The following is a 14459-nucleotide window of genomic DNA, read 5'->3' on the forward strand; positions in this document are numbered from 1 at the left end:
TTAAAAATTCTTTTAATAAACTATAATTTTTTATTCAAAAAATAATAAATTCATTCTAAAAATTTTTTTAGTGAACAAAAATATTTAGTTATTATTTTTTTTTTTTAAAATAAATATTGAAAAAAATAAAAACAAGTTATTATAATCTTATTTACATTTATGGGTATAATGGTAGTTCCAATGAAAACAATAATAAAAATGTAATTTACATAACTTTGAATTTATTTTAATTGTGATTCAATTTCTTACATAACAATATATTATTGGAGGAATTAAATTTTAGAAATAATGAAATGCATTTTAAATTATAAATTCATGGCTAGGTGTGAACTATCTTTTTCAGGTATACAATTTGAAATATATGACAATAAAAATCTGAAAAAAAAAGGAATTTAAATAAATATAAAAATTATCATAATTTTTATAATTTAAGTAATAATAATATATAATTCTCAATAAAAATAAACAATACACTGAAGTTATCATTTTTATAACTTAATGATATATAATTAAAGCAAAAATATGTGTACATATTTTGCTAAAAGTTTCTACATAAGTATGTTAAAAAGCAACAGTAACAATTATGAAAAAAAATATTTTTAAATATAGTAAATTTTAAGTTATAATAACAATAATTTTAACATATGTGGTTAATAAAAAGCTTCATTAACCTTTTTGGCTATAAAAGGACTAGCTATGTGGAGAATACATAGTTCAAATTCAATAGTACTACCCAAGTCTATGTCAAATTTTATATTATGAGTTTCTCTTTCCAAAATAAGTTTATTAATTCAGCTTCCTATATCATTCGTTTCTAGAAGCATTAATTCTACAATAATACAATTTTTAATATTTTTATGTGGGTTTTTAGTATTTCATATCTTCATATTCTCAATAATAGGATCATAGGTTATACCTATATGTTTAATAAGATTTTGAAAATCAATTTTCCTCTAAAAATACCATATATAGAAATTTTTACAATAAGTGCTATTATTTATTATTTTAGAAAATTGTCTATTTTTTTTCTACTAAAATTAGAATTCCATATCATTACTCGAGAATTTTTCTTATCATTAATGCTTTAAAAATAATTTTTACTTATAGTAATTAAGTCTTTCATTGCCTGCAATTTTATATTATCCCCAACAAAAGTGAAATTATTTCCAAATAGGGTATTATGATCTAAATCTATTAGAATCCGCCTTTTACAACTAATAGGATTAATGAAATTTTTTCAACTCTCATCATTGTCTTTACTTTTTTATTCATTGAAAAGGATATTCTTTTTTTCATTGAAATCTTTCACACACTTATCTGTTAAATGAGTATATCTCTTATATCTTATTTTTTTTTTTACTCCTACTGTTCTTTCTTTTTTATCTCTCATTGTTTCTAACTTTTTGTAAATGTTCATTCAATGTTATTTTAGTCTTCCATAAAGTTTATAACATTATTTTTTTATTTTTAGTTTAAATAAATAATTTAAAAAAATGAATATACATATATATAATATTTTCTACTTATAAATTTTATAAGTTCTAATAAAAATTCATTTATTTTAAAGTGAATATAATAAATATAATTAGGTAAATAAGAATATAAATAAATGTTTTAATTTATAAATAAAATTTAATAAATGAAGAGAAAGCTCATATAATAACGTTCTAATTATATATTATATTTTCTCATTTTAATTATTATTTTGAACCTGTAATTTTTTGTATACTGAAATTGCAATTTATTTTATTTTTTCAACTTTTTTATTAAATAAATGTAAATTAATTTATCACTAATCTTCTTGAAAAAATTTACACAAGATGAATAAACAACATCGTTAATTAGTCTTCATATTTTAATATGATTTTATATATCAGAGTTAAATTTTGTTATATTCATGGTTGATTTTTAGAAAAAAATTATATTTTTTTCATGCAAATATCAAGAAATGCATGCAATGAAAGGATAAAAAAGATATCAATCAATTTTTTTATTAACAAATTTATGCATATTACTCTTAATTTATTTCAACTAAATTTACAAAAATAAATATTAATTTAAAAAAAAATATATTTTATTTTTTTTTATTAATGATTTTATGATAAACATAAATTATATGAAAAATTCATCGTTATAAAAAAAATAGATATAATAGTCATAAAAAATGTAATAATTTTTGACTTTTAAAAGTACTATATTTAATAGGGATAACAATTATAACTATAAATGAAAAATAAATTTTAATATAGGTTTTACAAAGAATCATAATAAATTTATCCTCATTTTTATGGTAGTTAAACTTAAATGTAAATAATATATTTTATTTTTGCTATTTTAATAATAGATAAATAAAATAAACTAATTTAAAATAAATAAATTGTTTATTATAGCATTTATAATTCATTAAATAAAAACATATTAACTCAATATTTTTATTATTTTTAATATATTAATTATTTTATAAGAGGTATCAATCAAATTTAATAATGAATTATTCATATTTTTAATAAAACCTAATTATTAATATAAATTCATTAGTTATATATATGATAATTTTATTTCTACTAATTTATCACTTTTTATAAAACCTGTGATAACTCCAAAAATAAATAATAATTTATCAAAAATAAATAATTCGTTTTCTTGAAAATCAAGTGTATAACAATTAAGAAATTATATAAAATATTATCAATGAAAGTATAATTAAAGAAAAAAAGTTAAAATTTATTTATTTATGCAACAATATTTTCAAATATAATATTAAGGTATTCTCTTAAATAATTATCCTTTCAAGTTAACCCTCTGTTTTGCACTGAATTATGAATTAAATTATTTTAAAGAGCTAATATGTTTCAAAAATTATTTTTCAAAATATATAATTTAAAAAAAATAATATGTATTTTTTCTTTCATTCAAATAAAATCATTAAAAAAAAATTTTTCTTTTAAAGAAATATAATTTAATTAGTTACATGCATTCCAGTAAACAATTTGCATATTATTTTTACTATAATTATTCTATTTTTCGTATAAAATTTTATATTTATATGTAAATATATATATATATATATATATATATATATATATATAAACATGTTATATTCCATTTTATTAATAAGAGTTAATTAATAATTATGTTCATAATATTTAAGTTTATTCAAAAAGTGTAAAACATATAAATTATCAAGCCACATATAATTAATAAATCACATGCATCTTTAATTTTATTTCATCGTATTTTTAAGATTTACATTTAATATCCAAAAAGTTTAAGTAAAAATTAAAATATATATAAATTTCATTTAGTTTCGTTATATAATAATTGTAACTTAATTCATAAATATATATGTGCCATATAAGTATTCATCTTTTTTCTTAATATATATTTTTTTATAATAAAACATGTGGATATGTATACAAATTCTGTTTTATTTTCAATTTTGCTTTTTTATTTACGAAAATTTAACAAATATATAAATTCATGATTTAATTAAAATGCATTCAATGCCTTTTATATAGTTATTACAATACAATTATTTCAGCTTGTATTATGTACATTTGTGTATTACGTATTTATATCACTATAGTGCATTTTGTTTTTTTCTTAGATATTCTATTTATTATTATAAAATGATGTAAAAACTGCTGCACGTGGACTTTTTAATTTCTGTTACTTTATTAACCTAAAATAAATTATTATAACGTAATATTATTTTAACATCATCAATTACATATAGATACTAGTATAAAATTACCATGAGATATATAATTCTATTTTATAATTTTATTTTCTCTATCATAATTAATATTGCTTAATAGTAATTTTATATTATAATTTTACAATTGATAACATCTTAGAATTATTCATAATTCTATATTCTTGAAAATTCATAAAAGAATCATTCATTCTGTTAAATATAATTAAAAAAATTATCTTTTTCTTAATTCATTAAAGTAAAAATGGCCTCTTTATTAAAAACCTTTTTAAATAAGAATATTATTATTTACTAATTTTATAAAAAAAAAAAAATTTAACATTTTAATTATTTTTACTTTTAATGATAGACGAGATCATTAACATATACCTAAAAATTTTTAATATGTAAATTAAAATTTTTTTATATAAAATATTCTTTTAAAATAAGAAAGCAATATAATTAAATGTGAATATATAAACAAAATATTAGGATATAAAATTTTAATTAAAGTTATTTATNGTTCTTTTTCCCATTTTTCTTTCAAATTAATAAACCATTCTTCTCTTTTCCATTTCTCTAACATACTTTTATTTCTTTCTACCCATTTTTTCCAAAGGAGTTTTTGTTTAATTTTATTTCATCGTATTTTTAAGATTTACATTTAATATCCAAAAAGTTTAAGTAAAAATTAAAATATATATAAATTTTATTTAGTTTTGTTATATAATAATTGTAACTTAATTCATATATATATATGTGCCATATAAGTATTCATCTTTTTTCTTAATATATATTTTTTTATAATAAAACATGTGGATATGTATACAAATTCTGTTTTATTTTCAATTTTGCTTTTTTATTTACGAAAATTTAACAAATATATAAATTCATGATTTAATTAAAATGCATTCAATGCCTTTAATATAGTTATTACAATACAATTATTTCAGCTTGTATTATGTACATTTGTGTATTACGTATTTATATCACTATAGTGTATTTTGTTTTTTTCTTAGATATTCTATTTATTATTATAAAATGATATAAAAACTGTTGCACGTGGACTTTTTAATTTATGTTACTTTATTAACCGAAAATAAATTATTATAACGTAATATTATTTTAACATCATCAATTACATATAGATACAAGTACAAAATTACCATGAGATATATAATTCTTTTTTATAATTTTATTTTCTCTATCATAATTAATATTGCATAATAGTAATTATATATTATAATTTTACAATTGATAACATCTTAGAATTATTCATAATTCTATATTCTTGAAAATTCATAAAAGAATCATTCATTCTGTTAAATATAATTAAAAAAATTATCTTTTTCTTAATTCATTAAAGTAAAAATGGCCTCTTTATTAAAAACCTTTTTAAATAAGAATATTATTATTTACTAATTTTATAAAAAAAAAAAAAATTTAACATTTTAATTATTTTTACTTTTAATGATAGACGAGATCATTAACATATACCTAAAAATTTTTAATATGTAAATTAAAATTTTTTTATATAAAATATTCTTTTAAAATAAGAAAGCAATATAATTAAATGTGAATATATAAACAAAATATTAGGATATAAAATTTTAATTAAAGTTATTTATAAATATTTTAGATTTTGTTATTAATGATATTTTTTTTAAAAAATAAAATTAAATAAATAAATAATATTCAGAATTTAAAAATATAAATCTTATACAAAAAAAATATTAAGGAAATAATTTAAAAAACTATAAATAATAAGAAGTAAAATATTTACACTTAATATGAGTTTTAAAAATGGCACTTCTATATAATGAGGGATGTCCAAATTCAGAAGAAGACATTACCAAATGCAATGTGCTTGCATGTTTTATGGAGGGGGGTAGGTTCTCAACGCGTCATTGCAATAATGCATTTGAATCACTTATGTTATATTATCCTTTTAATGATAATTCAAATAATCTTACAAAAAATATATTTACATTTGAGCATTCTACACCAGCTTATAATTTTCAATCTAAAGTAACAATTCTTTCAAATAATGATGGTGAAATTTTGTTACTATATGAAAAATATATACATCAATTTAGCTATTCATCTCAAAAATTCTTATGCCGTTTTCGAGATAAAGACCAAAAATTAATATTATGTGGAAAAGTTGAACGTGAATATTTGGGAAAAACTCTTTCTTTTAATTCTATTGATATAATTGATAAAAAAGGAAGAGAAAATTATAGAGTTAGACTAAAAAATTTAGAGAATCCCAGACACATAAGTCGTATATTAAATTATAATGATATATTTTTTAGTAAGGATACTTGTCATTATATGAAAGATGGACATTTTCATGAAACTATTTGCAGGTATTCCATATGTACAAAGGATCAAAATGATCATACATCATGCGTGGATGCTAAATTAAATGGAAAATTGTTTCACTTACAGAAACATTCGCAACGTTATGAAGGAAAGGAAAAATTTATATATCTCCCAAATATTTGCCTAAGTAAGGGTTTTAAAATAGATTGCACTCCTTATTTATGCGAATATGAGAGGCCGCTTGAATTAACTCCATGTAAAAAGTTAGGTATTAGTATTGTGAATAATGTAATACCACATTCAGAAAGTTCGGAAGTGAAATATACAAGAACTAAAAATTTAGTTCATGAAAACAATTTAAACATGTCTTCTCTTGTTGCAATGTCTTTTATTCCTTTCTTAATTTTATTCTTTTTCATAGGATGCTATATGTATAAAATCATTAAGGAGAATAGATCTAGAGTAAGCTAATTATAAAATTTTGAAATACATGAATCTTATTATGTATATATACACATATACATTTTTTTATTTTCTATTTTTTTTTTTGTATTTTATTAATTTAATAAAAGAAAAAATACAAAAAAAAATATATTAGTTCATATCATGTTTATTAAATAAATCCTATATTTTTTTTTTTTTTAGAAAATAAAGATGAGGTCTAAAGAACCATAATTGTTGCTCTATTAAAAAATCAAGTATTTTAGCTAAAGAATATATGTAAGGAATAAGAGGAAATTTTTATTTTTCCATTTTTATCCTTCACTAGAGTTCTTGTGTTTAATCCCAAGTTATTATTTTAGTAACATAGTATTGATTAATTTTATAATGATTTCAAAAATTATTTTTAATTATCTTTAAATAAACTAAATTACAAGTAAATTAACACATAGAATTAGCACAATATAAATATTTCATTTTGCATAACATTTTTAAGTCTTTAAAAAAAATAATTTTATTCAATTATTTTTTCTATTCATAATCTATGAACATAATCCATATATTTAAAGCTGTTAATTAATGTTTCTTTTATTTTTTTTAAATTTCACACAAAAGTAAAACATTTTCCTATAAATTATAAAAGTTAATTTTTGATTTCAATTAGTTCATTTTTTTCCTAGAAAAATCTAGAAAAAAAATTTTTTTAAACAAAGTATCTACTCTTAAAAAAATATATATTTATTTTCATTTAAAGTAAAAGTTTATAAAAAAGAAATTTTTTTTTTGTAGGGTTACTAGTTTGACTTTAAAATTACCTTTAATAATTAGTTTATCTATTTGATANTATTTAACGGTAATTTAAAACTGTGAATATTTGAATAAATAAAAAATTTCTATTCGAATATATTTTATATTGAGCATTAATACACTAATTAATATTGAAAATTTTCTAATTACTCAAATGAAACTTATTTAGAAAATTAATGTATTCATAAGTAATTATCAAATTTTTCTTTAACTTTCTCATAAATGCGTACTAAATAAAATTTAATTCTTTTTTTTTAATAAATGACTAATAAAATATATATTAAATTGTCTTTGTGCTAATCAGGTAAATATAAACATTGTTTCCTAAATTCCTGATTAAAAATCATACAAACAAAAATAATGTAAATAAACAAAGAAAAATTACATGCAATTCTAAGAATTCTATATTTATTAAAACAAAATTAAAATAAACATGTTTTTGTTCTAATATGTATATATAAATATATAACCTTTAATTTTTTATTATTTGTTATGTTCATTAATCTTTATTTTATTAAAAATAATAAAATTAAAAGAGGTACACATTTTGTAGGAATAAATATAAACAGCTAAAAATATTCAACGAAAAAGTAAAGAAGATACACAAGGAAGGAGATAAAAATATTTAAGAATAAATATAATTTATTGAGAAACACCTTTATTAAAAATATTATGCTTATATTTGCTTATAATGTTTCATATATATTATTTAAGCGTCATATTAAAGGGTTTAAATATTTTTAAATAATTAAACACATAAATTTAAATATGATTTCTCATTAAAATGAGCAACAAGACTAGTTAAAATTAGTGAAGATTACTATTTCTGTCCTTTATTAATTTGACTAATGAAAATATTATGAAGATCTTTTATCGAATCAATAATAAACTATCTAACTGTAAAGTTTATTTATTAACTGGGTGTTTTGTGACTTGACTAGAGTACTGAACAAACAAATTAATAAAGAGCATGTGGAGATGCCTCTACGATTTTGTTGTATTTATATATATTTTTATATGCTTTGAACGAGTGATTCTTGATTATGTGCTATACTTCGTTCAACATTCTTTAATTTCAATAGGCATTTATTTACTTTAATGAAAATCCCTATTTTTATTAAAAATTTAAATCCTTATTGAATATTGTTTATTAATTAAATGTAAATTACTTATTTCTTTCCTATGAGTTATGTTCAGAAATTTAAATATATTTCTGTTGAATTGAAAAACTAAACAATTAGTAAAAATGAAAATAAATTATATGAATATTAATTACGTGAAAATTTTATTATCATATGTATAAAATTTTCTCTCATAAATTCAAAATATAAATATTATTCAAATTAAACTCTTTACAAAAACATTATTATCTTTTGTAAAAAAAAAAATCTCTCCCTCCATTAAAACGTCCTTTCCCCAAAAAAAAAATAATAAATCTTTTTTTTTCTTTTTTTTTTTTTTTTAGTTAGCGCATCTACGTATTCTCCACATAGCTAGTCCTTTTATAGCCAAAAAGGTTAATGAAGCCTTTTAATATCCAATTATAGAATTAATGTAATATTTGAATAAATTAAAATAGTAGGGTAAACTTAATATGATTTTTATTAAGTTTATACAATACTTGGTTAATAAAAGGATTTATTAACCTTTTCGATAATAAAAAGGACTAGCTATATGAAGAATATTAGTTAATCATGCACACGCAAATAAAAAAAAAAAAAAAAAAATTTATTAATTATTTTTGTTATCTTTTTATAAATTCAAAAATGTAAAAAAAATATATTTATTTTTTTTTTAAGAAAAAAAAAAAGTGTAGAAAAATTGGTTAAAAATCAATTAGAAAAATATTTCTTACCAATAAGAATGAGGTATTAAACATACAAAAGATATTTACATACAAAAGAATTTAATTTACATAGTATTTATATTTTAAATTTGTAAGAGAAAATTTTATACATATAATAATAAAATTTTCACGTAATTAATATTCTTATAATTAATTTGAATTTTACAAATTGTTTATGTTTGTAAATTCAACAGCAATATGTTTAAATTGCAGAATCTAACTCACAAAAAATAAACAATTTACAATTAATTAATAATCAATGTTAAATAAGGATTTTTATTAAAGTAAATATATACCTATTGAAATCAAAGACTGCTGAATGGAGTAGATTACACAATTAAGGATCACTCGTTCAAAGCATTTAAAAATATATATAAATTCATCAAAAATTGTAGAGACAACTCTACATGCTCTTTATTAATTTGTTTGTTCAGTACTTTAGCGAAGTCACCGAACACCTAGCTAATAAATCAACCATCTATTGTTGTACAGAGATAAATATTCATTATTATAATTATGAAGTAATTATTGATTCTTTTTAATAATTTCAATTTGTAATAAATTTCTATTATGAAATATATTAATTACTAAGTATTATACAAAAAAAAAAAAAAAAAAAATCGTCTATATAAATTTACTAAAAAATTATTAATATATATTCATATTCAATTCAGAATAAAATTTAAAACTTCAAAATTAAAAACTAAAATGTGATTTAAGTCTAGAGTATGAAAATACTCGTATTATTTTCATCATAAAATCACAAATTAATTCACTAATTAGACATAGCTATATCTATTATAATTTCAGAATAGGAATCAAAATATCTATGTAATTATATATAAGATATAGGTCATATGTGAATTATTTATCATTAAATGTTTGTTAAAATATATTATAATATATTTCATATTAGAAAGTTTTTCTAGAACTTAAAAATAAATTTTTTAAAAAAACAAATTTCTTCTAATTATTTTACAATATTAATTTAATTAATAAAAAAATAACACATTATATATATAAAAAGGTAATTCATCATATATTAAAAGTTTACGATAACGGACAAATTAAAAGAGGAAATTTTAAAGAATCAATAAATAGTATATCTTTACTATAAAACAATCTAATTTTTACATATAATTCAATGAATAAATTAAACTTACCTACTTATAACATTATGTTAGAAGTCATAATAATATTTAAGATATTATTAACTTCTATATCCTGTAATTTTCTTTTAGAGGACAATTTTTTTTAAAAAAATTATTCATAATTTGATTTTACATATTATTGCTATTTGATTTCAAATCTAACAAAAGAATTGAATTTAATACAAGATATAAAGTAGTAACTATATCGACCCCTTAACATATATATTATCTTTATCATTAGTAGAAAGTGCTATAATAATGATTTATTAACTGGATGTTCGGTGACATTACTAGAGTACTCGTTAATAAAAGGCCTCATTAACCTTTTTGGCTATAAAAAGGACTAGCTATGTGGAGAATACATAGTTAGTTGTGCTAACTAAAAAAAAAAAAAAAAAAAAGAAAAAAAATTATTGGAATTTTTTTTTTTGAGAAATGTTTCTTTCGAAAAAGATAAAGATAAAAATAAAAAAAAAATAAAAAGATTTGATTTTTTTTTTTTTGAGGGAGAGAGATTTTTTTTTACAAAAAATAATAATGTTTTTGTATAGCGTTTAATTTGCATAATATTTATATTTTGAATTTATGAGAGAAAATTTTATACATATGAAGATAAAATTTTCACGTAATTAATATTCATATAATTTATTTGCATTTTTAATAATTGTTTATGTTTGCTAATTCAACAGCAATATATGTAAATTGCTGAATATAACTCACAACAAAAAGATAATCAAGTTACATTTAATTATTAGTCAATACTCAATAAGGATTTAAATTTTTAACAAAAATAAAGATTTTTATTAAAATAAATAAATGCCTATTGAAATTAAAAAATGCTGAACTAAGTAAATCATATAATTAAGAATTACTAGTTAAAAGCATTTAAAAATATATACAAATACATCAAAACCGTAGAGTAAACTCTGCATGCTGTTTATTAATTTGTTTGTTCAGTACTCTAGGAAAGTCACCGAATACCGAGTTAATAAATCACTATGTGAAGAATACGTAGTTGGTTGTGCTAACTAAAAAGAAAAAAAAAAAAATTATTGGAATTTTTTGAGATATTTTCCTTTTGAAAAATGGAGATAAAATAAAAAAAAAAAAAAATATATATTTTTTTTTTTTTTGAGAATGATTTATGGAGCGAGAAATATTTTTTTACAAAAGATAATAATGTTTTGATAAAAGAGTTTAATTTGCATAATACTTATATTTTGAATTTGTGAGAGAAAATTTTATACATGTGATTTATTAACTGGTTGTTCGGGGACACTACTATAGTACTGAACAAACCAATTAATAAAGAGCATGTAGAGATGTCTCTACGATTTTTGTATATTTATATATATTTTATTTGCTTTGAACGAGTGATCTTTAATTATAATCTACTTCGTTCAACATTCTTTTATTTCAATAAGTATTTATTTACTTTAATAAAAATCCTTATTTTTATTAAAAATTTAAATACTTATTTAACATTAATTATTAATTAATTATATTTACTAGTTTATTTATTATTAGTTATATTCAGCAATTATTTTATATTGCTGTTGAATTAACAAACATAAACAATTCTAAACAAAAACAAAATAAATTATAAAAATATTAATTACGTGAAAATTTTATAGTTATATGTATAAAATTTTCTTTTACAAAATTCATCATCAAAATATTTCATTTAATTCCTCCTTTCAAAAAAAAAAAAAATTTTTTTTTTTTTTTTTTTTTTTTATTTATTTATTTTTTTAGTAACAAATATTTTAAAAAATTGATATTTTTAATCAATTTTTTTCCTAACTATTTTTACATTTTTTTTATAAAATTTTTTTTTTTCCTGACAGTCTTTGTACTTTCTTTTTAAAAAGTACAAACAAAAAAAAATTATCAATTTTTTTTATTTTTGTGTGTGTATGCATGACCAACTTCGCATACTTCATTTAACTAGTTCTTTTATTTTCCAAAAAGGTTAATGAAGCCTTTTATTAACCAATATGTGACAATAAAATTTTCACGTAATTAATATTCATGTAATTTATTTGCATTTTTACTAATTGTTTATGTTTGTTAATTCAACAATAATATATTTAAATTGCTGAACATAAATCATAACAAAGAAATAAGTAATATACATTTATTTATTAGTCAATATTTGATTTATTAACTGGGTGTTCGGTGACTTTACTAGAGTACTGAACAAACAAATTAATAAAGAGCATGTATAGTTATCTCTACTATTTTGTTGTATTTATATGTATCTTTAATATGCTTTGAATGAGTACTCTTAACTATGTGCTCTACTTCGTTCAACATTCTTTACTTTCAATAGGCATTTATTTACTTTAATAATAATCCGTATTTTTATTAAAAATTTAAATCCATATTGAATATTGACTATTAATTAAATGTAAATTAATTATTTCTTTGTTATGAGTTATGTTCAGCAATTTAAACTATTGATGTTGAATTAACAAACATAAACAATTAGTAAAAATGCAAATAAATTATATGAATATTAATTACGTGAAAATTTTATTATCACATGTATAAAATTTTCTCTCTCAAATTCAAAATATAAATATTATGCAAATTAAACTCTTTTATCGAAAACATTATTATCTTTTGTAAAAAAAAAATCTCTCTCTTAATAAATCAATCTCCTCAAAAAAAAAATATATATTTTTTTCTTTTATTTTATCTCCATTCTTCAAAAGGAAAATATCTCAAAAAAAAATTCCAATAATTTTTTTTTTTTTCTTTTTTTTTTTTTAGTTAGTACAACCAACTACGTATTGTTCACATAGCTAGTTCATTTTATATCCAAAAAGGTTAATGAAATCTTTTATTTCCAAATAGATAGTGTCATTAACATAAGTGGTAATAAAATAATAGAAGTCACGTAAAATATTCTCAAAGTTTTTTTGTATTTGTTCATTAGATGAAAACTATTTTCTTTTTTATTGCTTTCTTTTTTTTTCTCTACTACATTTTCATTTTCATCTTCTATTTTTATTATTTCCTTTTTATCCTTTTCTTTCTCTTTTAATTCCAATTTTTCAACTTTTGTATTATTTTCTTCTAAATTTGTTTGTATATTCGATGAACTTACTTTTAATTCTTCATTTGTTGTTTCTATTACTTCCATACCTTCGGCTAAAGATCTTTTAGATCCTAAATATAATTTGTTTTTTAGGTTGTATTTATCATTCCGTGATCTGTAATTGTACTAAAAGAAAAATAAAACGATAAATATTTAAAAAAAACAGTAAAAAATAAAAAAAAAAATTTATATGTTTTATTATCATCTACATTTTCACAATAAAGTAATATCCAAATTAGTAGGGTAAATAAAGAAATTTTTATAAAAAAAAATAACTTGTTTATTTTCCCTCTTGTACGGTATTTTTTTAAAGTTGAAATATCTTCAATAACAAAATTTTCCTCTGTATGGGAATTGCATCTAGAATTTAAAATAATATTTGAATTAATATAATCTCTCATGTTTATTATCTTTTATTTAAGATGTAAAATATGTTTTTAATAAGAAATAAGTTTTTATAGTTACTTTTTTTTTTTATATAAATTTTTATATATTTTTAGATATAATTAATATTCCTAATTTTTTATAAAATAAAATAATTAAAATATAAAATGTAAAAAAAATAAATATTAAAAAATTTAAGAAAAAAAGTTCCTTTAAAGATATTTTATATTAATTTTTGTTATAAAATTTCATAAATATGTTATGTATAAATATTCTAAAAATATAATCAATTACTAAAATGTTACATATATACACTGTATCTAAGATTAATAATTGAGCATTTCCTCTCATTTTTTTCAAACAAAAAACTCCAAAAGTACAAATTACGTATTTATCCTAAAAAAAAAAAAAAGAGAGGATAAAATAAAAAAAAATTAATAATAATATTTGCACAATTAAAAATGCCTATTATTGTAAAATAATATTTTGGTGCATAATTCTACAATTGTATAATTTGATTCTGATAATAATAATAAAAAAAAAAATAATAGAAAAATAATTTTGTTATAATTTAAATTATAAATTTGGAAATAACGATAGTATATGTAGACCTTTATGTCATAACATTTAAATTTTAAAAATAATTAATGGCATCTTTTGTTTTATACTAATTATAATGAATTATAGATTTTTATTTCAATATAATTT

At 18.2% G+C, this 14459-nt stretch overlaps 2 protein-coding genes across 2 annotated transcripts, besides 4 other annotated features; one reads left to right on the forward strand and one right to left on the reverse strand.

Moving 5' to 3' along the window:
- Positions 1-5497: 5497 nt before the first annotated feature.
- Positions 5498-6694, forward strand: PGAL8A_00450200 (fam-e protein; the record flags this gene model as incomplete). The annotated part of the gene is made up of 2 exons (XM_028673252.1): positions 5498-6481; positions 6665-6694. The coding sequence occupies 2 exons, from the start codon at positions 5498-5500 to the stop codon at positions 6692-6694; spliced, it is 1014 nt and encodes a 337-aa protein (XP_028529724.1).
- A 1475-nt stretch (positions 6695-8169) lies between these two features.
- Positions 8170-8586: a repeat region.
- Positions 8587-10555: 1969 nt separating this feature from the next.
- Positions 10556-11268: a repeat region.
- A 239-nt stretch (positions 11269-11507) lies between these two features.
- Positions 11508-12092: a repeat region.
- Positions 12093-12399: 307 nt separating this feature from the next.
- Positions 12400-13114: a repeat region.
- PGAL8A_00450300 (Plasmodium exported protein, unknown function) lies at positions 13110-13768 on the reverse strand (the record flags this gene model as incomplete). Its single annotated transcript, XM_028673253.1, has 2 exons — positions 13110-13493; positions 13577-13768. 2 exons carry the CDS (start codon positions 13766-13768, stop codon positions 13110-13112), a joined length of 576 nt encoding a protein of 191 aa, XP_028529725.1.
- Positions 13769-14459: the final 691 nt, after the last annotated feature.

Source organism: Plasmodium gallinaceum (assembly GCF_900005855.1).
Source record: "Plasmodium gallinaceum strain 8A genome assembly, contig: PGAL8A_v1_125, whole genome shotgun sequence".
Classification (NCBI taxonomy): Eukaryota; Apicomplexa; class Aconoidasida; order Haemosporida; family Plasmodiidae; genus Plasmodium; species Plasmodium gallinaceum.